Source organism: Phoca vitulina, unplaced genomic scaffold, assembly GCF_004348235.1.
Source record: "Phoca vitulina isolate PV1807 unplaced genomic scaffold, GSC_HSeal_1.0 scaffold2, whole genome shotgun sequence".
Lineage (NCBI taxonomy): Eukaryota > Metazoa > Chordata > Mammalia > Carnivora > Phocidae > Phoca > Phoca vitulina.
Window position 1 is genome coordinate 25,253,119 of NW_022589705.1, and position 25,607 is coordinate 25,278,725.

The following is a 25,607-nucleotide window of genomic DNA, read 5'->3' on the forward strand; positions in this document are numbered from 1 at the left end:
GTTCGTAACAACTTCGTGTTAGAAATGTTTCCATCGGGGCGCCTGGGTGGCTCAGTTAGGTTAAGTGTCTGCCTTTTTGGCTCAGGTCATGATCTCAGGGTCCTGGGATCAAGCCCCACATCGAGCTCCCTGCTCAGTGAGGAGTCTGCTTCTCCCTCTCCCTCTCGCTTTTGCTCTCTCAAAAAATAAAATCTTTTAAAAAAAATGTTTCTATCAATAGGGAAGGGAGGGAATCCTCTAGAACAAGATCTGTGACAAGGATATCAATTGAAAGGTCATGAGTTAAAGGAATATATAATGTAGTCATTGTAGCGATGGTTTTTACAGGAAAAGAAATGTCTCATCATAAGGATTATTCTCAAATAATTTTCTCATGAATAAAACTTGTGAGTTACAGATCTCAAAATCAGGAGCTGTCCAAATGGTGTATTAATGAGTACACTGTCCAAAGTACATTTTTGTTTGTATTGGTATTCACATAAAATAACTAGATGTAATAATGAACGTATTTATTAAATAGTAAACTATTTTGGAAGGCAAGGATTAGATTTTATTTTTGTTTCTCCAACTCTCAACGTGTGTTTAATAATAGTAGGCAATCAAGAAATGTTGAACCAAATAACTAATTCTTTCATTAATTCTTCTGAACAGACTGGATTATGGACAGAACTTGGAAAGATTGAGAATAATTTCTTAAAGCCACTCCATACAGGACTTAATATGTCAAAAGCACATTATGAAGCAGAAATTAAAAATAGCCAAGAAAATAGCCAAGGTTGGTAATGTGCAATTTCATTTTTGGTTAGGTCTAAAAATTAGTCAAATTTTAGAACTGTCAGTTATACTCAAAGAACTTTTTCATCTCATACTTGTTTATTTTCTAACATGGAACCATGACAGCTAAGTCATTTTATTTATAATTAAAATGATTTTTAGCAGATCTGTAAGCCAGTTAACACTGAAATCGGGTTAACAAAGATTTAAACCAAATTGAAGCATATTCTGGTTTAAAACCAGATTAAAATCAAATTCTGATTAAGAATATAATTGTATTACAAGTATTTCTGTTTGGATATTACACTAACTTGGGTAGGGCTCTGTCCATCCTCACCCTCAAGTAAATCTGTACAAATTACGAAAAAGAATCTTAGATCCAGAATTACTTTTTAAAGTCAGCAAGCAATTCTATAATAATCTTCTGCTCTTTTCTGTATAGCTATGGAGTATTTCTTATAGGCATTACTAGAAATTTTTTTTTTTAGTGTAATGGGTATAATAATGAAAGTAGCTTATAAATTATTGAAATCTGAGATTTGTTTTAATGGTTAAATGTGACACTTTTTTTTTCTTCTCTTACAGAAGTCCAGAAGTCTAAAGATCTTTGTTCTGTAACTGTAGGTGGAGAAGAGATCCCTAATATGCCTCCTGAAATGCAGCTTAAGGTAGATCTGAAATTTTCCTAAGCTATATCCAGCTGAAGACTTTTGTTTTTTTTGCTTTAACAGCAACATTAATGTAACACTAATTTCCCTTGGCACTGCAGGTCCTACATTCAGCTCTTTTCACATTTGATTTGATTGAAAGTGTTCTGGCTCGAGTAGAAGAACTCATTGAAATAAAAACAAAGTCTACCCCTGAAGAAAATATTGGGATAAAGTGAAACCTCCATTTCCTAAATAAAAACTAGTAAAATACTGTATTTTCCATTATGATTATTTAGTACCCTTATAAAAACTTTTCTGTAAGACACTGCTAGAAAAATAAATGTAGCCTTTCTCATACTGGTTTCTGTGATGACACATTATGGATCAGTAGTATTCTTTGGTTTTAAAAAGATACTTTTCATGGTAAATAATGCCCAAATATGTATTCTAAATTCTGTTGAAAATCCAATACAAACTAATAATTTTGTATTATAATCTCATAAAATGTAGTTGTATTGCCCTTATTCATACAGTTGTAGTGAATTTATAAATACATTTTACACTTTATGTTCCAATTAGATGCTTTGTTACACTTCAGAATTCCTGGTGTCAAATAGGATATCACACCACTGTAGAAGTGTACAGGAGAGGTTTTCAATTAGGCCAGTTGGCTGCTTCTCTTAATTTCTTTTTTTTTTTTTAAAGATTTTATTTATTCATTCGAGACACACAGATAGAGAGAGAGGAAGAGAGAGAGCACGAGCAGGGGGAGAGGCAGAGGGAGAAGCAGGCTCCCCGCTGAGCCAGGAGCCGGACGTGGGGCTCGATCCCCGGACTCTGGGATCATGACCCAAGCCGAAGGCAGATGCTTAACCATCTGAGCCACCCAGGCACCCCTTAATTTCTCTTTCTTTCCCTACCTCAGGAGGAGTCTAGGGGGCAGAGTCCATCACCACCTCTCTAGCAGCACTTACAATATGAAAGCATCTGCAAACATTAATTTTAGAAATACTGGCAGCCCTTGTGGAAAAGCTAAAAAGTGTGACTTTTCCTTTAGTCTAAGGGGCTAGTTAGAAAATGCTGTGTTATTTTGTAGTAAATATTTTCCATCCAACTTAGTTTGTATCACTAAGGAACTGCATCTGAGTTTTATAATATATGTACCAGTTTTTTCTAAACATTATTAAATGAATTATCAACAAAACTGAAAATCATTTTTGATCATATACATTTTATTATTTTAAATTTTTAAAAAATCTTTAAATATATATTTGAACATTATAATTTAACTGGTAATTAACATTCTTCCAAAAGAACTTTTGTAATTGATACTCTAATTTGGATTAAATGAATCACTACTCAGTTTTAACTTTTGAAGTGTTTTCCAAACAGGACTTTGCTCAATGATGTAAGCCTCAGTTGTTATCATTCTATAGCAAATGCTGTCTGTGTATGGTTTGGAGGCAGTCTGTAAGAAGTTATAAACATGCAACATTATTTACAGAAATATTTACAAAAATAAGTAATTTTTACAGGGTCATATAAAAAACTTTCACTTATTCAACAGGTATCAAATCACCTTCTTTGTGCTAAATACTAGGTATGAGTTAATTATGAGTAACAGAAAAGTGCTTGGTCTTTGTCTTTAAGGAATTTCCAACAAGCCAAAAGTAGAATACTTTAAGAACCGCTTTAATATGGAGATCTGTTCCAAGTATAAGAAAGAGTAAGAAACATCTAACTCTGCCTAGGGCACACTTCACAGGGGAGGACAAGCATGAAAACCAAGTGGACAACTTGTGAAGATCATCCTATAAAATAGTATGTTTGCACTTCGACAGTTCTTGTCTACAACCTGATCAATAATTGTACTTTAGAACTTGAAGGAAGATTTAAGAAACCAGTAGGGCCAACACAATGTATATATGCCAAATGCTCTTTTGGCCTAAAGTTAGTCATTCTTGTAGTGGCTACTGGAAGTAAACTGAGAAGATGATAGGCTGAGTTCAGGCTTCAAAGAGCTGCATGCTGAAAGAGCAACTTCTGAGGGGAACAGAAGCAGAGTATTTGTTAATCCTGCTTAAGAGGGTGTGCATTTTGAAGTCAAGAACCTTAAAATCTATGAGTGCTATGTAATGCGTCATTTTCCTAAGTGACTCACCTTAGCTATAGTGCACATAAGATTAATAGCATTTACTGTGTTGTGTACTGGAAGTATCCGTAAATTACTACCCAGGAATCTGAAAAATAATTCATAAACAGATCATATAACTTATACAGACATCTGTTAAGCGGAAAGGAGACAGAAACCTCTTATTGTTTGTCATTTATTTATTCATGCCCTGCCCTATTCCACAGAGGATATGATACGGCTTTATACCCAGAATTTAATAGACTAAAAAGTATTCACTTTTGTTTTGGTCTTGCACGAAAATCTCAGAAATCAGCATGAACTCTGAAACTTGTCACCCTGATTCTTGGAGTAGCCATTAGGCCTGCATTTTATTAAATATGACAAGTTAACATTACAATGTTTATCCTTTGGCAAAACATAACTCAACTGCTTAAAAGGATTAAGAACTAAAGTAAACACATGTGATTTAAGAAAAGTCTGTAGTACTATTCTTCCATACCTCTGCTGAATCCTGAACATCAGTTTCCATTCCTCAGGCCCATGGAGGGCAGCAGACAGAACCAAAAAACTCTTTTGGTGAATATTAATAAACTTCTCAATTTTGGCTAGAAATATTTCTTCAGCTGATATAAAGCATTCTTTAGCATCCATCAATAAAAATGCAAGTCCTAGAAAAGGTAAGCATAATATAAAACATTACTTTGTTGTAATAATGAAAATATTTTGTAAACTCAGTAGAATCAACAAAAATAGCTATAATACAGCTCTAAGTGTCCAGGATGCAAACCTGTAAGAAACAGAATTTACTGTAACAAATTTTTTTTTTTAATACATTTTATTTATTTATTTGAGAGAGAGAGACCCATGAGAGAGGGAACACAAGCAGGGGGAGTGGGAGAGGGAGAAGCAGGCCTCCTGCGGAGCAGAGAGCCTGATGCGGGGCTCAATCCCAGCACCCTGGGATCAGGACCTGAGCCGAAGGCTGACACTTAATGACTGAGCCACCCAGGCGCCCCTAACAAAATTCTTATACTACAAAATGATTTAGCTAATTCTTTAAAATGCTCTCTATAAAAGGATAACTTACTCTAGAGGAAAAAACTTTTTTGGTCAGTAACCATTTTCAAACCAAGGCACTGTACACAATGAAAGTAATGCCTAATTTTAGTTAAAAGTCGTTTTTTGTGTGTGTTATAATGACTTTTTTAAAAGATGGAAATCAAAGATAATCTTAAGCCTTCAACTATTTCTTGGAGAAACCTTTGTAGAGAACATTAACTATTATTAAAACAGTGAGCAGATAATCTAGGATTTTTTTTTTTAAGATTTTATTTGTCAGAGAAAGTACAAGTAGAGGGAATGGCAGGCAGAGGGAGAAGCAGACTCCCTGCTGAGCAAGGAGCCCGATGTGGACTCGATCCCAGGTCCCTGGGATCATGACCTGAGCCGAAAGCAGACGCTTAATCGACTGAGCCACCCAGGTGTCCTGTAATCTAGGACTTTTGAAACAGTATCAGGCCTGTAAAAATAGTCCTGAAGGGAAATTTGATCCAATTATAGCTCTTTAAAAGAGAAGACAATCTGAGGAAAGTGATTATATGATTATATGCTAATTGAATGAACTTGCACAATTTACATAAACCTTCCTGAACCTAAGTTCTCCCATCTCTAAGAATGTAATAATTCTTTCATAGGTTTGTTAAGAGGATTAAATAAGATACTGTATATAAAGTGGCCAAGGGACACAGGAGGTATTCAAAAACATTTCACTTCTCCCTAGAGGGCTCTATTCAACCAGGAAGGATGAGTTTGAAGTTGGACCACTTTCAGCCTGGAGTTTTATTTCTAGGAGCTTTTGAAAGCTGCCTGTCTTCCAAAACCTCTGCTAGAATTACCAGTCTATCTGCAACCCTCCTGGTAAAATCCTTTACCTCCACCTCTTTTGTCATTTTGGTCATTTCCCTACCGCAAACCTATGCTCTGTGCTGCTCCCTTCCCATCACCTTAGGGTTCTCATATCCTAATCTAATTCCTTCCTGTATTTTGCCCATGACAGTTGTACAGTTTTATGATTTGAAGAAATTTTATTTGTCTCTATTTGGCTCTTTTCTTTTAGTTAGTATTTGTTTCCATTATATTCAGCAAACTCTTATACAAAATCCTGAAAAAACATTCTCCTATATTGTTTTTATATATGGCTTTTGACCAGTGTTGTGATGTTGGCCTCTTTAATACTAGTAACACATTAAGTACTGACTGTTGGAGAGATGACTTTGTTCTATTTGCATCTTAGTTCCAAAGCATGTCGTTTTTACTATCCTCTACCAGATTCCATGGGTTCAGCTTTAGTTCAACAATAATTTTTGTCTGTTTGTTTAAAGAGGAAGCGGCGGGGGGGTGGGGGGGGGGAGAATCTTAAGCAGGCTCCATGCCCAGCACAGAGCCCAGTGCAGTGCTTGATCTCAAACCCTGAGATCACGACCTGAACCAAAATCAAGAATCGGATGCTTAACTGACTGAGACACCCAGGTGCCCCCAATTATAATCTAAACAGAAATGCATGTTGTAGTTGGCCACGTGCACTACTTTTGTAGCAGTAATTAAAGTTTTATACATTTACTTCTCCCAAAAGATAATACCTTAAGCTTCTTACCTGGTTATTGAACTACCACTATTAGAATTTATACTCACGTATTTTATAAGAAACTTAAATCAAGACAGTTAACAAATATACCGTACCAGAAAGAGAAAATATAATTGATCCATTTTCCACGGAATCTGAATACCGAATCTTGTGGCTTCGATTTTCTAGGGCAGTTGCAACTTCACAACTCTAAAAAAATTTTTTTCAGAAACACAAACTTAAGACATGCTTTTAGAATGAATGATTTTTTATTAAAGCTAATGAAAAATTAAGTTTAATAGCTTCTTTTATAACCACTTAAATATTTGCTCATCAAAGGAGACAGTAAATGTTCCCTCTGGTGAAAAAAAAACACTTTAAAAAAAGCAAAAATATTTAGTTCTACTGAAACACACAGTGTTTGGAAATGAGTTGTGCACTAGTTATTTAGGGACAGAAACTAAGGACAGTATTAAAGAACTATAAGAAACAGAGCAAATGCAAACTTCGTTAAAAAACAACTGGGGGGCGCCTGGGTGACTCAGTCGTTGGGTGTCTGCCTTCAGCTCAGGTCAGGATCCCAGGGTCCTGGGATCAAGCCCTGCATCGGGCTCCCTGCTCTGTGGGGAGCCTGCTTCTCCCTCTCCCTGCTTGTGTTCCCTCTCTTGCTGGTCTCTCTCTGTCAAATAAATAAGTAAAATCTTTAAAAAAAAAAAAAAAACAAAAAACAACTGGGAGACAGATTCTGACATGCATTAATGTAAATTGGAAGGTGGGTGGCGGTGAGTTTCTTAGGTGGTTCACAATAACATGAAGTGCCAGACATATAGAATACCACAAGGAGACAACCAATTCTCCAATTCATTTGTGTACCTTACAGTTATTTTTATACTTTTTTTCTTTTTTAATTTTAAGATTTTATTTGTCAGAGAGAGAGCACAAGTGGGGGAGTAGCTGGCAGAGGGAGAAGCAGACTCTCCACTGAGCAAGGAGCCCAATGCAGGACTCAATCCCAGGACCCTGGGATCACAACCTGAGCCAAAGGCAGATGCTTAACCGATTGAGCCACCCAGGTGTCCCTACTTTTATACTTATTAAAAATATATAATATTTATTTATTTATTTTAGAGAGAGAGCACATGGGGTGGAGAGGGGGTGGCCAGAGGGAGAGGGAGAGAATCTCAAGCAGACTCCCTGCTGAGCATGGGGCTCAGTCTGACATGGGGCTCGATCTCACAACCCTGAGATCATGACCTGAGCCAAAACCAAGAGTCAGACTCCTAACTGACTGAGCCACCCAGGCACCACTTTTACTTTACCTTTAAAATGTTCTAAGCCTTAGACAAGTCAGAAAACATGTATAAACACAGCAACAGGGTTTCTACTTTACCATTTTAAAAATCATCTCATTTCCTACTCTATCCATCCAAGTAATTACTTAGATCATTTTATCCAAGCCACTAAGATATAAACGGTTGATAGTGTTTCCTGATTGGTTACAACTCAAGCTGGTTGTTCTCCAAGTAGACAAAAATCCCTTAGGTACGTTAATTTTACATTTTGCTTTAGAACGTGTATATTTTAAGTATACAGGCTGGAATTATATATAAAATATATGCTTCCTTTCTGTCCTAAAGAGAGTATTCTGTGCCAAACAGATCCTGACCTAGAGTACAACTATGGCTCTTCCCATGAATTTCTTCTGCTGTTTTAAAATTATACATTGATTCCAGCAATGGCAGACTAAGTAATTTAGGCCAAACCTCCTGCTGAGGCAATGAGAAAAGCTGGACAATTTTTAAAATCTGCTTGAATGCATCAGAGAACTAGCAGGATAGTGAAAAAGTATAAGGCCAAAATCTACACAGAAGTTCAGAGATATGAGACCAACATTTAGGCCACCTTTTCCCTAAGGGCATTTGCCAATTCAGAAAGAGATGAGAGGCTGAACACAGCTTCTGACAAAAGTAGGACAGCTCTCACAGGGGCTATAGCCTACCTTCAAAGCCTTTTAATGCCTGAAATTGTCTTTAGGTGATACTGTATTACTACAAGCACCTTGCAGAAGCACTGCCTAGAGTAACCTTTCTCAATCAGGTTTCTTTATATGAACTACAAAGAAAATTATTTGAGTGACTATTTTTTCAATTCTCACATAACTAGTGCCATTCTAGTTGTAGTTCATTTATTACATACAACAGATGCTTTAAGGCTTGGATTGCCAGATTTAGCAAATAAAAATAAATACCCAGTTGAATCTAAGTTTCAGATAAACAACATAATTTTTTAGTGTAAGTATTTCCCATGCAATATTTGGGATGTACTTTTACCAATTTCATTGTTTACCTAAAACCCAAATGTTGTAACTGAATGTCCTGTATTTTATGTGGCAACCCTTAGGGCTTTGGGGATTTAATTCTCTTGTAAAATTAAGACTTTTTAGAGGAACAGAACACTATTCTAGGCCTCAAGTTATTTCTACAATTTTTCAAATACAAATTCCAACACACAATTAAAAATAATCAGAGACAAAATTACTTGAAAGAGAACTATAAGAAACAACAGGCAATAGACTCACAGGGGATGTTACATATAGTGAACTTACATAGATACATGCCTTAAAACAGTGATGTTTACTATGTTCAAGGAGATGAAAGACAAGATTGAGAATTTTGGCAAAAAAAAAAACTATAAAAGGATATAACAGATGTCAAAGAGTCAAAAAGCTTCATAAAATATGAGTGAATCTTTAAAGTGGAAAGGAGTTTAGTAAGCAGACAAGAAGACAAATGTGAGAAGAGCAAGGACAGAAAGAGTAAAGGCAAAGGCATTCAGATGCAAAAGTATGATTCTTATATGGTAAGTGTGTAAGGTGTACACAAGTCAGTTAATTTGGAGATGGTATTAGGAATAACTGCTGGCATATCCTAAGGACCCATGTATGCCATGTTAATGAATTTCAATCATATTCTATCAGTAGCTACACCTGTGTTGAGTATATAGTAATGCAAAGGCTTGTCAAATCACTATGCTATACAACTGGAAACTAATGTAATATCGTGTGTCAACTATACTTCAATTAAAAATAATAATAAATTTAAAAAAATCATACTCCAGTGCCTCTGCTCAGGCAGGGCCCTCTGCCTAGAATGACTTTTTTTTTTTCCCCAAGATTTTATTTATTTGACAGAGAGAGACACAGCGAGAGAGGGAACACAAGCAGGGGGAGTGGGAGAGGGAGAAGCAGGCTTCCCACCAAGCAGGGAGCCCGATGTGGGGCTCGATCCCAGGACCCTGGGATCATGACCTGAGCCGAAGGCAGACGCTTAACGACTGAGCCACCCAGGTGCCCCTAGAATGACCTCTTGACCCCCACCTCACCCCCAACTGCTAGAAATTTTTCCTAACTTTCAATGCCAACTAAAAGAATAATAAAAATAATAAAAAAATAATAAAGATAAATACAGAAAGTACTGAATTAAGAAAAAAACAGCCAAATTCAAGAGTAAATTTTTCGGGGGTGGCGGAGGTCTTTGATAACTGGAGGAAAGGAGGTGGGATTCTGAGGAATCAATCCGGTGGGGAGAGAAGCTGGCAGTTCCCACAGAAAGGAGCATTGCTGCTGCCACAGAATGTTCTGTGGATGTACTGAGCAAACAAGTACTGAGGTTTTAAGTGTGTGTAAGTGAACGGGGTAGAGAAGTGTCAGGAAAGTTCACTGACTCAGCAATTGACTGCTGAGTTCGCACTCAATTGCTGGGGAAGACGGTCATTGAAAGTTGGGAAAAATTTCTAGCAGTTGGGGGTGAGGTGGGGGTCAAGAGGTCATTCTAGGCAGAGGCCCTGCCTGAGCACAGGCACTAGAGCGGTAAAAGAAGTCTTCAGTAGTACCCATTTTGTTCACAGCACCTAGCACAGTTCCCAGAACAGAATGTGTGTTAATGGATATTTGTTTACTTGAATCCAAGCGTCCTTTGGGGAAGTCACTGAAGGTATCTAGTTAAGAAGGTGTATCTAAACCATGCTTTAGAGAAACTGAATTGTCTGTGATGTACATGAGATAAACTGAAAGGAGAGCACTGAAGATGATGAGTTGGAAGGCTGTTTTAAGGAGCCACATCAGAAGTGATAAAAACCTACTGAGGAGTGACTGCTAATGGGTACAGAGTTTTTTGGGGGAGGTGATGAAAATGTTCTCATAATTGATTTTGATGACAGTTGAACACCCTGTGAATATGCTTTTAAACCATTTAAGTGTATATTTTAAATAGGTAAGTTGTATGGTATGTGAGTTTTCTCTCAAGCTGTGAAAAAAAAAGTGCTGAAAACCTGAACTGATATGAGGGTGGGTGGGGGTGGAAGCAAAAAGGTTGGAGCTGGTGGTACAAGAGCTTTAAGCCTGAACAACTGATAGAACAGTAGTGCCATTAATAGAGAAACGAGACAGAGATTTTGCCAAAAAAAAAAAAAAAAAAAAGGCTTAGTGAGATAATAAAACCATTAATTACCTGGTAGTACCTAATAATCAGTTGATATTTAAATTTCCTCAATTGGCCAAGTAATGGCTTTTATAGTTGTTTTTTGTTTTTGTTTTTTTTAAAGTAGGCTCTATGCCCAACATGGGGTGTGAAGTCAGGACCCTGAGATCAAGAACTGCATGCTCTACTGACTGAACCAGCCGGTTTTTCAAACCAGGATCATGCATTTGGTTGTTACATCTTTTGTTAGTCTCCTAGTTTTTTTTAACAACGTTGACTTTTTCAAGCATATTCACACAATGGAAATTATTCAGCAATAAAACAAAAAGGAATAACTGGTATTGTGAAAATTCATCAGAGGAAACCTCATTTAAAATAGAGTCATTGGGGGTGCCTGGCTGGCTCAACTGGAAGAGCATGCAGCTCAGGTCATGAGTTGGAGCCCCAGGCTGGGTGTAGAAATTACAAAAAACAAACAAAAAAAACCTTTGAAAATAAATAGGCAGATGAAATGGAGTCAGAAGCCATAAGGGGGTGCTCTCATGCCCTATCAATCTGTCAACTGCTGATCCAGTAAGAAAAGGGGTGGAGGGTGGAGGGTGGGGAGGCATGGCTGGCTCAGTCCTTGGAGCATGAGACTCTTGATCTCCAGGTTGTGAGTTCTATTCCCTCACTGGGTATGGAGATTACTTAAAAATAAAATCTTTAAAATAAAATAAAAATCTTCAAAATTAAATTAAAAATAAAATCTAAAGGGGTGCCTGGGTGGTTCAGTTAAGTGTCTGACTCTTGATTTCAGCTCAGTCTTGATCTCAGGGTTGTGAGTTCAAACCCCATGTTGGGCTTCACGCTGGATGTGGAGCCTACTTTAAAAAAAAAAAAAAAAGACTTAAAAATAAAATTTAAAGGGGCACCTGCTGGGGCGCCTGGGTAGTTCAGTTGGTTAAGTGTCTGCCTTCTGCTTGGGTCATGACCTCAGGGTCCTAGGATGGAGCCCCGCATCGGGCTCCCAGGGAGCCCAATTCCCCCTCTCCCTCTGCCCTTCCTCCTGCTCATGCACTAAGAAAAACTAAAATTTTTAAAAATAATGATAATAAATAAATGAATAAAGGGGCATAGTTGGTTAAAGCATCTGACTCTTGGTTTCAGCTGTGGTCAGGATCTTAGGGTCATGGCCTCGAGCCCAGAGTCTGTCTCCATGCTCAGTAGACTCTGCCTAGGATTCTCTTCCTCTCTCTCTGCCCCTCCCCCCTGCACTCACATGTGCACTCTCTCCCAAAATAAATAAATAAATCTTTTAAAAAATACAAAATGAAAAATTTTTTATTTTTTTTATTTTATATTTTATTTTTTTAAGATTTTATTTATTTGCAAGAGAGACAATGAGAGACAGAGAGCATGAGACGGAGGAGGGTCAGAGGGAGAAGCAGACTCCCTGCTGAGCAGGGAGCCTGATGTGGGACTCGATCCCAGGACTCCAGGATCATGACCTGAGCCGAAGGCAGTCGCCTAACCAACTGAGCCACCCAGGTGCCCTGAAAATTTTTTTAAAAGTTAATTTTTCAAAATAACCAGGAGCTAAGACTAAATTTTCCAAAGCATGTTTCATGGACTATTAGTCCCATGAAGTATTAAAAGATGTTCCTTGTATTCAAATAATATTGGGAAACACTGAATATTATTTTGTCTCCTTTTGAGGATTTACCACGCATTTAAGCATATGAAAGGCTCTTAAGAGTAGTGCAGTAAAAAAAACTTGTATAAATTTGTTTATATAAGCATTCCAAATATAATCCAATACTTCTTTCTACAAATTTAATACCTATTAATATTCTGTAAAACTAGTATTCTATCTACCAAATCTACTCATAAAAAAGGAAATATAAATAAAAACAGAAGTGGGAAAGGGTACTCAATAACTGACAGAGTTTATCAGAAAATTTAAAAGAATGTCAGTATGAAAATTTTAATCACAGAAATGGCAATCTCATAAATTTCAACTTAGTAAGTTTACCACCTCTATGACTTAGGTAAATTTTTAAAAAATATATAATTTATAAAAATAGACTCATAACATAGTATAAAACTTAACAGAGCAAAAACCATAGAAATCACTATTTTTCTACAGTTCATAAAAAATTATCAGCACAGAAAATTTAATAGAAAAGCTTTTACCTTAAAGAACAAATAATTTCCATACTATATAACTTCACAGATATAAACAAATGAAAAAAAAGTATGGAAAAGGAAACCCCCTCTTGCCTACAAAAATAGCACAGAAAGAGAAAACCACAGCCTAATCATTAGTAAATAAGGATTCAAAAATAAAATATTAGAAAACCAAATTTTAAGAGACTATGAAAGAAAAACCCGTAACGATCAACTAGTTTAATCAAGAAATGCAAAGATTAGTCACTTAAGTTCTTCTCAACAGACAACAAAAAATAATGCACTTGAAACTGAACACCTATTTTTCTTTAAAGATTTTATTTATTTATTTGAGAGAGAGAAAGAGAGAGCACATGAAGGGGGAGGGTCAGAGGGAGAAGCAGACTCCCTGCTTAGCAGGGAGCCTGATGTGGGACTCAATCCTGGGACTCCAGGATCATGACCTGAGCCGACGAAGGCAGATGCTTAACTGACTGAGCCACCCTGGAGCCCCTGTACACCTATTTCTGATGAAGAGAAAACCTTTATAAATTAAGCTTAGATGAATATTAACACAACAAATATTTTATAGCAACAGGTACATCATATGTAATAAAACACTGGAAGTATTCCCATTAAAATCAGAAACACTATTTTAGATGCTCTGGTTACAGCAAAAGGCCATGAGATATAGCTGTCAGAAATTCTAATCACAAATTATGACTGCCTCCCTTGAAAATCCAATAGAATCAACTGATAATGTATCATGAAAATTCAGTGAAGTGATTAAAAATAAATTACCACAAACTCAAAAATTGCTACTTATAGACTGAAAACATGGGGAAACAATATTCCATAACAGCAACAAAAACATCAACTATCTACAGTACTTAAAATGAAATAGGAACAATATGAAGAAAATTTTTTAAATCATACCTGAGAAAAATAAAGACTTGAAAAAAAAAACAAAGATATATCTTGAATCAATTTAACTGTGTAACTAACATGAAAATAAATGTGGGAATTACAGCTACAGAAAAAGTATAGGTGTTATACACATTTGATATAATTAATAAATTATAAATATCTAATATAATTGGTATTTGATCATTGATATAATTAATAAAAGTCCTGAAGAGAAAAGAGAATTAGTAATGTTCTATTTGTTGACCTGATTGGCTACATGGTATTCTTTTTACAATAACTCCATTAAATGGTTCATATATACTTTTGTGTACTTTTCTCTATATTTCCTAAGTTGAAAAAAGTCAAACGAAACAGAAAAACCAAAAAACCTTCCAATGGATGAGTTTAATAGGAGTAGAGAGAAATACTGACATGGAAGACAGAACGGATGAAATTACCTAGATTGCAACCTAAAGACAGAAAAAGTGAAAGAGAGGTCAAAATGCATAGAGAACATTGTGAGAAGATCTAACATACATCTAATGGGAGTTCAGACAGGAAGGAGCAAGGGAATAAAGGAGATGATGAATAAGAACTTGATAATAACAACAATTCAAAGATTCATGAAACCTCAAAAAAAAAAAAAAAAAAGAAAAAGAAAATCTATACCTTAAAACTACAGAATGCCAGGGGCACCTGGGTGGCTCAGTCGTTAAGCTACTGCCTTCAACTCAGGTCATGATCCCAGAGTCCTGGGATCAAGCCCCGCATCGGGCTCCCTGCTCCGCGGGAAGCCTGCTTCTCCCTCTCCCACTCCCCCTGCTTGTGTTCCCTCTCTCGCTGTGTCTCTCTCTGTCAAATAAATAAATAAAATCTTTAAAAAAAAAACTAGAGAATGCCAAAATCTGAAAGGCAGTCAAAGAGGAAAGACAGGTAATCTTCAAAGAAGTGACAAACTGACTGCTAGCTTATCAACAGCAACAATGAAAGTCAGAATCTAGTGAAATGAGTTCCTCAATATGCTGTAAGAAAGTATCTGTAAATCTAGCGAAAATATCTTTCACTTTGGAGCAACTGGAATTTTCATACATTGCTGATGGGAATATAAAACCATAATCCCCACATTTATTTTTATTTTAGTTACACAGTTAAATAGATTCAGTGCTCATTTGTACTGAACCTGAGAAGAGTTGTGCAATTTCTTATAAAAATAAACATATGACCCATATGACCCAGCAATTCCATTACTAGGTATTTACAAGAGAAATGAAACCATGTAAACATACAGACCTATACTGAGGTTAAGAGCAGCTTTAATTCATAACAGCCAAAAACTGGAAACCCAAATGTCCATCTATTGGTGAACAGATAAATAAATTGGGGTAGTATACTCATACACTAAACTACTACCCAGCAATAAAAGGGTACAAATTGTTATATGCAATAACATGAAAGCAAGGCACAAAAGAGTACCAACTATATTATTCCACTTATATGATGTTCTAGAACAGGCAAAACTAATTATAGTGATAAATATCAGATCAATAGTTGCTTGAGGCAAGGAGTGAGAAAAGAAATGACTACAAATGACTACATGAAGGAATTTTCTGGAGTGATGCATACGTTCTATATTTTGATTAGGGTGGTGGTTACACAGGTATACACATTTGTCAAAACTCATCAAACTGTACATTTAAAATGTGTGCATTTTATTGTATGTAAGTTATACGTCAATTAAATTGACCTTTAAAATATCTTTCAAGATCAAGGGGAAAATAGAAATATTTTGATATTAACAAAAACTGAGAATAAGTTTTTACCTCTAGAAGATACTCATTGAGGTAACTTCTAAATTACATTCTTCAGATAAAAAGAAAGTGATTTAAATTGGGAGGTCTGAACCAAAAGAAGGAAAGGACAGCAAAAACAGTAGCAAAGACATGAGTATATAAACAAATGCTAACTTTAGAAAAGTTAAAAAATAGAATTAAACTAAATATAAAAACAGGATGTAACACAGAAAGGGATGACTGGAATTAAAGATTCTTTTGTCCCTTAAGAGGAAAATAAAGGTAATTATTCACTGTGGATTTTGTGGAGATAAGTATGCATGTTAAAATTTCTAGGGAAACTACTAAAATAGTAGAAATAGAGCATATAATAAGGAAGGGAAGAAAGAAGTAGAAATAGAGCATATAATAAGGAAAGGAAGAAAGGAGAGGGACACAGAGGGAAGAGGGAGGGAGAGGGGCAGAGAAGGAGAGAGAGAGAAACCAATCAATACAAAAAGTGACGAGATAAAGAAGAAACAAATAGGACAAAGCAAGACGGTTAAACATAATAAATGAATTATGAAGTAGTTGTTCTTGGCAAATTAGCATGGGTTGCTGGCTCCCTCTCTCAAAATCAGTCTGAAAAAGACACAGAATTAAGAGAAAAACAGGAATTCCAGAAACCTAACAAATAGAAGCACAAAAAAAACAGTGAGACTTAAGGCTGTCTTAAACTGGTTTGTGTTATGGAGCTAGATGGCGAAAGCCACTGGGGCAAAGTGCAGCTTGAGGAAGCAGTGGGAGGATAGAATGGATTAAAAAATCTTATTTTTAGTCTTATTCTTGCCTCTCTCATCTTTACTGTGGAACAGTCATTTCTTGCCCCTTCCCTCTAGACGTCAGCTAGTGTCCATAGATAAATACCAGCGCAATGGAGAAATCCTGTTGGCTGAGGAGCTAAAAATGGTTGTGGACTGACCAACTGCCTTCATGGATTCAACTTTCCATCCCTTCCCCACCCAAACTGTATGGAGACAGCCTCCCTCTAACGACACTAAGGTACACAGATCAGTTTCTGTGGTTTATTTCTTTGAAAACAAGTAATATACATGTGCGCATTACTGCTTCTCAAATCCTTTAACATCTCTATTAGAACAGGCTTATAGAGAAACATAAGAACTTTAAAAAATTTCCAACCTTCAAATATTTAGAGAAGTAGGATGTTGAAAATGGATGCAGTAAAGTTTAGAATTTATCTTTAAAATACATTTAGTTTGGGGCGCCTGGGTGGCTTAGTCATTAAGCGTCTGCCTTCGGCTCAGGTCATGATCCCAGGGGCCTGGGATCGAGTCCCACATCGGGCTCCCTGCTCCGCGGGAAGCCTGCTTCTCCCTCTCCCACTCCCCCTGCTTGTGTTCCCTCTCTCGCTGTGTCTCTCTGTCAAATAAATAAATAAAATCTTTAAAAAAATAAAAAAATAAAAAAATAAATAAAATACATTTAGTTTATGTTCTTCCAGATCCATATAACTTTGGATAATCAAGCTAAGGATCTTTTAAAATATTGTTCTATTGCTTTTAATTTTTAAATTAAAGATCAATGGCCCAAATGCCTCTTTACCTTAAGAGATGAGCTAATAATAATAGTGGTTGTCCATTTTATTTTTTCTTTTCTGCCATTTTCAGCCATCTGTCTGTCTCTGGATCAACCCAGCTTCTAATGGTGCCACAATCTGATAAAAAGAAAGAGCAAACAGGACAATGTAGAAACGTCTGGTGAATGAAAATTAAAGACAGAAATGAAACTAGGTTAATGGAGACACTCTAATGAATATTTGAAAGTTAAAATTTGAAACTGAAAAATATCTGTCTTGTTATACATTAAGCTTATTCAATACCATGCTTCCGATTGCAATACCATGCTTCCTACTGTTAAAAAGGAGACAGAACACCCAAAATGGAGTCATTTGTGCTAAACCCCACATCAGTAAACCAAAACTTAATATCTAACCTAACTACATTTTCAACCCCTTTGAATGTATGTAACCTTTAACCAGTCAACACCAAATTACCTGGTCAGCACTAGTGAAATAAATAATCCACCCAATAAATCCCTTCCTTTCCCCTCAGGAAGGCGATCTTGCCTGAAACAATGCATTCTTTGCAAATAATTTTTTTTCCACCTACCTTTAAAAACCCCCTTTTCTACAGTTTGGTGGAGCTCCTTTCCCTTGCTAATTGGGATGTTGCCCAATTCATGATTCACTGAATGAAGCCAATCTGATTTTTAAATTTACTCGGTTGAATTCTTGTTATTTAACTCTGTTAACAATTACTAAAAGCAATGGTTCCCATTTCAGGGCACTAACTTCATGAAAGAAGACTTGTGTCAAGAACTGTGAAAGGCCTATGGTTTTACTGTATTTGCAAGCTAAAAAAAAAGTTAGCCTGCCACAGTTTAATGGATTTAACAAAAGACATAAGACTCCTGGGTCAGAGGACAAAGAATGTTTTTTTTACTTGTTTTTTTACTCACAGCAAGAGAAGTAACCTCATTCTCTCTCTTTTTTAAAGATTTATTGTTTTAGAGAGAGAGAGAACACAGGTGGAGGGGAACAAGGAGAGAGAATCTCAAGCGGACTCCCCAGTGAGTGCAGAGCCCAAAGTGGGGCTCAATCTCACAACCCTGAGGTCATGACCCGAGCCAAAATCAAGAGTCAAATGCTTAAATGACTGAGCCACCCAGGCACCCCAGGATCCTCATTCTCTTGCAGCAATTCCCCAAATCCAATTCCCACACGGTTATGGGGAAAAGGCTAGGTATTATCAGCAGAAACAGTGAGGTGTATTATAGGAAAGGAATCCTGAGCTTAGGAATCCCTAATTTTTATAATGGGCTGCAACCAAACCTGCCCTGTGCTCTAGAGGAAAATATTATCTCTAACCTACAAAACTATTCACTACACATCCTTGAAAAGATAGTTGAGGGGTGGGGCCAGTATATGTGTATTTCTGTTGGTGTTGTTAATGCCTGTCTAGGGACCATACTTTTAAGAACTGCTGCACTAAAGGAAGGAAGAGTTTTCTGGGCAAGAACAACACAAAGTACTGTACACATTGGCAAACACCAAGTACTGTACACACTGACAACCAGATAATAAAAGAAAATGATATAAGAAAATTTCAAAAACATCAGTGTGCTAAAGTTTAAAGTACAGGGGCGCCTGGGTGGCTCAGTCGTTAAGCATCTGCCTTCAGCTCAGGTCATGATCCCAGAGTCCTGGGATCGAGCCCCGTGTCGGGCTCTCTGCTCAGCGGAAAGCCTGCTTCTCCCTCTCCCACTCCCCCTGCTTGTGTTCCCTCTCTCGCTGTGTGTCTCTCTGTCAAATAAATAAATAAAGTCTTTAAAAAAAAAAAAAAAAGTTTGAAGTACAGTTGTCTGAGGTGGGTGGGAGAAAAGGTAAAAATTAATTACTGTAAATCTAGTAGCATTCAAGTGAGTATCACTGTGGTCTAAATTTGGCACTTTTCTGATTATTATGGACACTGACACTCTTAAGCCATGTTCCAATTTCTGTGAAATGGGTATGTCTTTTGTCCATTTTTCTATTAGATTTTCCTTTTCTTTTTCTCATTTGTAGAATTTCCTTATATATTCTAGATATTAATTTTTGTCAACTGTTTGTATTTTCTCCCAGTTTAGACTTGCCTTTTCCCCTTCTTTATATTATTTGATACACAACTTAGAATTTTCAATATTGTCAAATTTACCAATGTTTTCATTTATTCTCAGTGCTTTTTATTTAAGAAATCCTCTCTACCCAGAAGTCACAGATATTCTCTTTCATTGTCTTCTAAATTTTTAGTTTGATCTTTCACATTTAAGTCTTTAATTATCTAGAATTTTGTATAGAGTCTGAAGTAGGGATCCAATTTCATTTTCTAAAAATATGGCTACCTAGTTGTCTCAACACTAGTAGTCTTTTCTCCCCCTCATTATTTGCAATGCAATGTCACCTTAGTGACACATTGTTTTTACATATTCATAGGTCTGCTTCTGGGTTCTATATTCTATTCCATTGTTCAATTATTCCCAAGTCAATGTCATGCTGTTTTTAATTTTTATAGTTTTATAAAAACTCTTGATTTCTATATGGGAAGTCTCGATATCTTACTCTTCTTTTTCAGTAGTGCTATATGTGTTCTTGGGTCTTTTTTCTTCCCTCTAAATTTTATTTTATTTTTTTAAAAGATTTTATTTATTTAGAGAAAGATCATGAGTTGGGGGAGGGACAGAGGACAAAGAGCATCTCAAGCAGAGCCCGACATGGGGCTCGATCTCATGACCTGAGCCAAAACACTTAACCGACTGAGCCACCCAGGCTCACCACCCCCCATAAATTTTAAAATCATCATGTCAGTTGCTTTAAAACTGTTAGAGGATCTTTAAAATTAGAAGTGCATTTACCTATAAAACAATTTGGAAAAAACTAAATTCTTTATGAAATTGAGTCTTTCCATTTATGAATATGGTGTATCTTTCCATATATTTAGGACTTATACTCTAGTGTTTTCATTTAATATCTGTCATAAACTATTTCCTTATGTATTTTTAGGAAATATGTAAAGGCTATATAATTTCTGTTGTATGGATTTGCCACCCTTTATTTGACCCTTATGCAGGAAAGGAAAATAATTTTCCTTTTACCCTTATGAGGTCTTGGCTGAGATCCCCTATAATAAAAGACAGATTAACAAGAGAAAAACAAACCACTTTATTAACATGTATACCTGACATATACATGGAAGATAACCAGAAAAAAAAGGAGTTAATTCCTTGAGAGAGCCTAAGCCACCACTTTAAATACCATCTTCAGATAAAGACAAAAGAAAGATGTTATGGGAGAGGCCAGTGTTGGGAAGGTACCAGGAAAAACACAGTAAACAAGAGTAAGGTTTGTTATGCAGATTTAAGTCAGTGCCATCTTTAAGTCTCTTGTGATTTAGAGTCACCCTTCTCTTCCTGATACAGAGAGAAAGATACTTAAAAATGGAGGCTTTCTTCAAAAGTGTGAATGTACCTTACAAAAGGGTAACTCCTATTCTGCTTCAGAGCTTCTCCTATGTCTGTATTTCTTAAAATAATCAGCTCAAAATAATCCTCATGTCAAATAGGCATATTCTGCTACCCTTCAATTATCTCTGGTAATTTACAATGGACATATGATGTGGTCCCAAACTTTTCCAATTATAAATAATTTGCAATAACATGGAGTTATCTTGCAAAACCACAAATATCATATTCCTCCCCAATTAAAATCCTTTAATGATTCACCATGGCCTACTCAAGGTGTACAAATTCTTTCCTTTTCAGGCTCATGTCCTACCATTCCTTAACGTATCACATGTGCTCTAGCTATTCTGAAGAACCTATAGTCCTAAACAAGAAATGCTTTTTCACACCTCATCTCTATATATTCTGAATAAAATTCCCCTCACTTTCTTGTCAATTCCTAGTTATTTTTTAAAATTAGCAGTTTGTGTGTTACTTCCTCTAAAAAAACTCTCCCTGTTCTCCACAGGCAATCAGGACTTCCCTCTTCTGTGGACCTATAGTAGCCCAAGCATATCTGTTAAATTACTCATTAATATAGTTAAATTTGTTTACATAGTTGTATTCTCAATGAAGAGACTTCTCACTGGAGGCTCCTCAAGGAGAGGAACCATGTTTTATTCATCTTTGTATTCCCAATGCCTAGCACAGTGCCTGGCACTTTTGCTAAATATAAACAGTAGTCCAGAAGTCAGAAGCAAAATAAAGGTTATTGCAAGCTGGGAACAAATAAGGTAAGTCCTGGATGACTGCCATTAACAGTGGAAGGGTTTTGCCATGTGTCTTTATATGTTAGAAATATGTGGTGCAGAGATGGATCAAGCTAGCTTAAAAGGCACCATCCTCACAATGTCAGTCTTTCTTCCCAGTAAACAAGGCAGGGTTTGCTGAGTTTACCTGGTGAGACTCTGAGTATTCTGGGATCAGATTCTTAGGAATAGACTGAACTCACATGAACTCCTCTCCTGGGTCATACCTACCCTCTCACTGTATCTGACATGCAGCTGGCAAAGGCATCAACAAGAGCTCAGCATATCTATCATGAACTCTAGTTCTCTCTATCAGGTTGATCAAAGGGCAGGGGGGTAAAAGAATGTGGGGGGATTTTATAAGTAAATATATGTGGCAGGTGTGTAGATGAACCAATCCCTTTCACCATAAGTAAGGAAGCCCAAGTATTCTACCATGATCTAGCTGATGATTTGTTGGGTGATGGGCGGTGACAAATAAATGTGGATATGTTAGGCAATAAACAATGCTTTCAAAAACTATGCTATGAATACAGATCTGTGGTTAGTGTACAAGTGGCAAAGTAACCTGTGGAGGCAGAAGAATTCTTAAATTCTTAAGTGGTAATGAATAAACTTAGATTCTACAGAGGCTGTGTTCTTGGTGAGAGCTTTTCCTATTACCAAAATCTCATGATGATCAGAGTCCCTTGAATAAATAGAATGATATGTAGTCAGAAGTGAATTAAATGGCTTTCTGGGTCTTTACCCTGAGCACATGTCATAGTTCATAATAAATATACAAATAGAATTACATGCTTACAAAACATCTTGTTGAAGAAACATTTTGAAGAGGATGTACTGACCTGACTTGGTGGCAAAACGGCAAGAAGCAAATGGCCATTGGGAAAGTAGGTACCTGGTACTCCATATATGATACTTCAGAATCATCCCTGAAGAACTCTGGAAATAGTTGCCAAATGCTTATTCTTGCCTAAAAGAAGGCCAATTAGATGCAAAGTTGTTTTAAACTAAAAGAAGTATATGGGGTTGAGTTCCATGAGTTGCAGCAGAGTCTAGTCAGGAATAAAAGAGAAAAAAACCCTGCGTGCATAGTTAAATGTATAAAAATAAATTTCCAAACACATTTAAAAGAAAAAAAAAATAAAAGAGAAAGATGCAATTCAAAAGCCAGGGGGATCAAATATAAAGACTAATTCTAGAAACAGAATGAAGGTTCCTGTCACTGAGTTTAGTTTAGTGTCTGGTGAAAGGTAAAGAAGCAAAAATATCTTAGCAACAAGAAAAACTATGTTAGAATATTGGTGGTGTATCAGGGGCGGGGGGAGGGGTAGAACTGCAAAAGACAAAATGGGTGATTATGGCTTTTATGATTCAGTGAGGATGTGGAGTGTATGTGGAATCTATGCCAAATATAAGGCATACATTCAGACCTTTTGGTAGAAGATCCATAGTATAGTAGAAAAAATACAATGGGAGTTAGACCAGGGTTCTAGTCTTACCTCTAATACTGTAATCACTCAATGTCTTTAAGCGTATTTTCACACATATAATTACATACAATGAGACGAATAATACTGGCTTGCCAATACCTCAGAGTCATTCAGAAAATCAAATGACATAATACAAATATATTATTATCATCATTATATACTTTAGTCAATCCTTTCAACCAAAACAAAACAATAAACTATTTTCACAAGACTTTTGGTACTTTTTTCAAACATTCCAACACAAATAATCCCTCAGTTACATTTTTCTCCCTAGAGATCCCTTCCCATTCCTGCAGATAAAAATATAAACTGGATATTTCTCTGATTCATTAGCTGTCATCCTGGGACTTCCCAGCATCTCTCTCCTGTGTTAGAGCCATGTTTCCCTTTCCTTGTTCTTTTGTTTCACTGAAGCATTCTTTAGTAGTTCCCTTAAAAAGAGTATGCACGGCAAATAAATAATATAAAGACATAGATGTATTTTGAGCCCTTGCATGTCTGAAAATCTTTATCCTATTTGATTGATATTTATAAATATATGTATATGTGTATGTGTGTATTTATATATGTTTGTGCCTATATATCTTATTAGATATGTTTTCTTTCAGAACTTTATAAATATTACTCTGTTTTCTAGACAACCAATGTAGCTGTGGACATATCATGTTGATTCCTATTCCTACTGTGTAAGTGACTTATTTTTCATTTGTTTTCTCCAGAAGCTTTTTTGGTACCTTAATGTTTAGCGTCTTTCCTAATCTCTAGTGTTCTGAAATTTCACAACAACGTGTCTTTGGGTAGATCTTTTTACCAGCATTGTACTAAGTACTCAGCAAGACCTTTTAATCTGGATACTCATGTTCTTCAATTCTAGAAAACTATTTTGTAATACTTATTTAATATTCCCAATATTCTTTTTTTTTTTTTTTTTGCAACTGCTATTAGCTGGGTATTAGATCTCATAGCTTGATCTTAGTCTTCTACTGTTTTCATTTTTTGGGGGGAGGGGAGGTCATTTTCCAGGTGATTTTTCCTAACTGGCTCTAAAGGTTTTTTCTTAAACTTTTTTTTTTTTTTACTGGTTGCCCTAGAGTGTACAATATACATTTACATCCAATCCAAGTTTATTTTCAAATAACAGTATACCACTTCATTAATAGTACAAGTATCTTATAACAAAAAATATTCCTAAGTCCTCCATCCTATCCCTTATGCCATTGCTGTCATTCTTTTCACTTTTACACAAGCTATAACCATCAAATACATTGTTGTTACTATTATCTTGAACAAGCTTTTATTTGTTAGATGAATGAGGAATAAGAGAAATAAGTTTTTTATTTTCACTTATTCCTTCTCTATTGTTCTCCCTTTCTTCACATAGATCTGAGTTTCTGACACTATCATTTCTCTTCTCTCAAGAAATTTTTTTTAGGTTGTACAATGTGTTTTTATTTTAATTTTTTTAGGTTTTGTGCATATTCCAGTTAGTTAACATATAGTTAACTAACATATAACTCTCAAGAAATTCTTAACGTTTCTTATAAAACAGATCAACAACTGGCAACCAATCTTTCAATTTCTGCTTATCTGAGAAAATCTTTATTTCTCTTTCACTTTGAAGGAGGACACAGCAAGACAGAGAATTCCAGGTCAGTGGTTTTATTCTCTCAGTATTTTACTCCACTCTCTTGCTTGCATGGTTTACATGCAATTACATCCAAGATCAGGGTGCCATCCCAGATGGGTTCTGGTGAGAACTTTCGTCCTAGTTTGCAGACAGTTGGCCACCTTTTTACTGTGTCCTCACGTGGCACAGAGAGTGATAGCACCAGCAAGCTCTGGTGTAATGTAATTTGTATCTTTGCTCCTCTTATAGATAAGGTGGTTTCTATCAAGATATTTTATCTTTGATTTTCTGTAGTTTGAGTATGATATGTCTAGGTGGGGTTTGGTTTTTTGGGGGTTTTGTTGTTGTTGTTGTTTTGGCAATTATCATCCTTGGTGTTCCCTGAGATTCCTGGATCTGTGGTTTGGTGTTTGGCATTAATTTGGGGAAATGGAAATTCTTAGTCACTGCTTCAAGTATTTCTTCTGTTCCTTTCTCTTTCTTCTCTTTTTGGTATTCACATTACACATAAGTTACACTTCTTGTAATTGTTCCACAGTCCTTGGATATTTTGCTCAGTTTTTTTTCAGTCTTTTTTTCTCTTTGCGTTTCACTTTTGGAAGTTTCTATTAGCATATCCTCAAGCTCAGAGATTCCTTCCTCAGCTGTGTCAATTCCATTAATGAGTCCATCAGATGCATTCTTCCTTTCTGTTACATTCTCTTTTATTTCCAACACTTCCTTTTTTTATTCTTTCTTACTATTTCCATCTCTCTGCTTACACTACCCATCTGTTCTTGTTATATTGTCTACTTTTTCCATTACAGCCTCCCACATATCAGTTACAGTTGTTTAAAATTCCTAGTCTGATAATTCCAACATCCCTGCTATATCTGGACCTCTGGTGCTGTCTCCTCAAATTATGTTTTCTCCCTTTTAGTATGCCTTACAGTTTTTTGTTGAAAGCCTAACATGACCTACTTGGTAAAAGAAACTCTGGTACACAGGCCTTTGGTAACATGGTGGTAAGGTCTAAGGGGAGGAGAAGGATTCTACAGTCCTATTATTAGGTCTCAGTCTTTTCAGAAGCCTGCAATGCTGAGCTGTGAATTTCACCAGTGTTTCTCAGATTTTTCCCCTGCTTAGGTGGGACGGGATGCCT

At 36.2% G+C, this 25,607-nt stretch overlaps 2 protein-coding genes across 7 annotated transcripts in view; one reads left to right on the plus strand and one right to left on the minus strand.

The window, feature by feature from the left end:
- Positions 1 to 2,151, plus strand: part of GLMN (glomulin, FKBP associated protein) — a 32,436-nt gene extending 30,285 nt beyond the window's left edge. For all 4 annotated transcript variants that reach the window (XM_032423743.1, XM_032423758.1, XM_032423767.1 and 1 more), the window contains 3 exons: positions 652 to 775; positions 1,360 to 1,442; positions 1,544 to 2,151. In XM_032423743.1, coding sequence (XP_032279634.1) covers positions 652 to 775; positions 1,360 to 1,442; positions 1,544 to 1,660 — 324 coding nt within the window. In that variant the 3' untranslated portion in view covers positions 1,661 to 2,151. The remainder of the gene's footprint in view (positions 1 to 651; positions 776 to 1,359; positions 1,443 to 1,543) is intronic.
- A 568-nt stretch (positions 2,152 to 2,719) lies between these two features.
- Positions 2,720 to 25,607, minus strand: part of CUNH1orf146 (chromosome unknown C1orf146 homolog) — a 78,763-nt gene continuing 55,875 nt past the window's right edge. For 2 of the 3 annotated variants that reach the window (XM_032423850.1, XM_032423839.1), the window contains exons 2-6: positions 17,106 to 17,217; positions 6,298 to 6,391; positions 4,058 to 4,226; positions 3,586 to 3,664; positions 2,720 to 2,892 (exon numbers count right to left, since the gene is read on the minus strand). In XM_032423850.1, the coding sequence (XP_032279741.1) occupies positions 2,758 to 2,892; positions 3,586 to 3,664; positions 4,058 to 4,226; positions 6,298 to 6,391; positions 17,106 to 17,174 (546 nt within the window). In that variant the 5' untranslated portion in view covers positions 17,175 to 17,217 and the 3' untranslated portion in view covers positions 2,720 to 2,757. Of the gene's footprint in view, positions 2,893 to 3,585; positions 3,665 to 4,057; positions 4,227 to 6,297; positions 6,392 to 17,105; positions 17,218 to 22,191; positions 22,320 to 25,607 lie in introns of all 3 variants that reach the window. The other variant, XM_032423860.1, reaches the window with a different exon arrangement.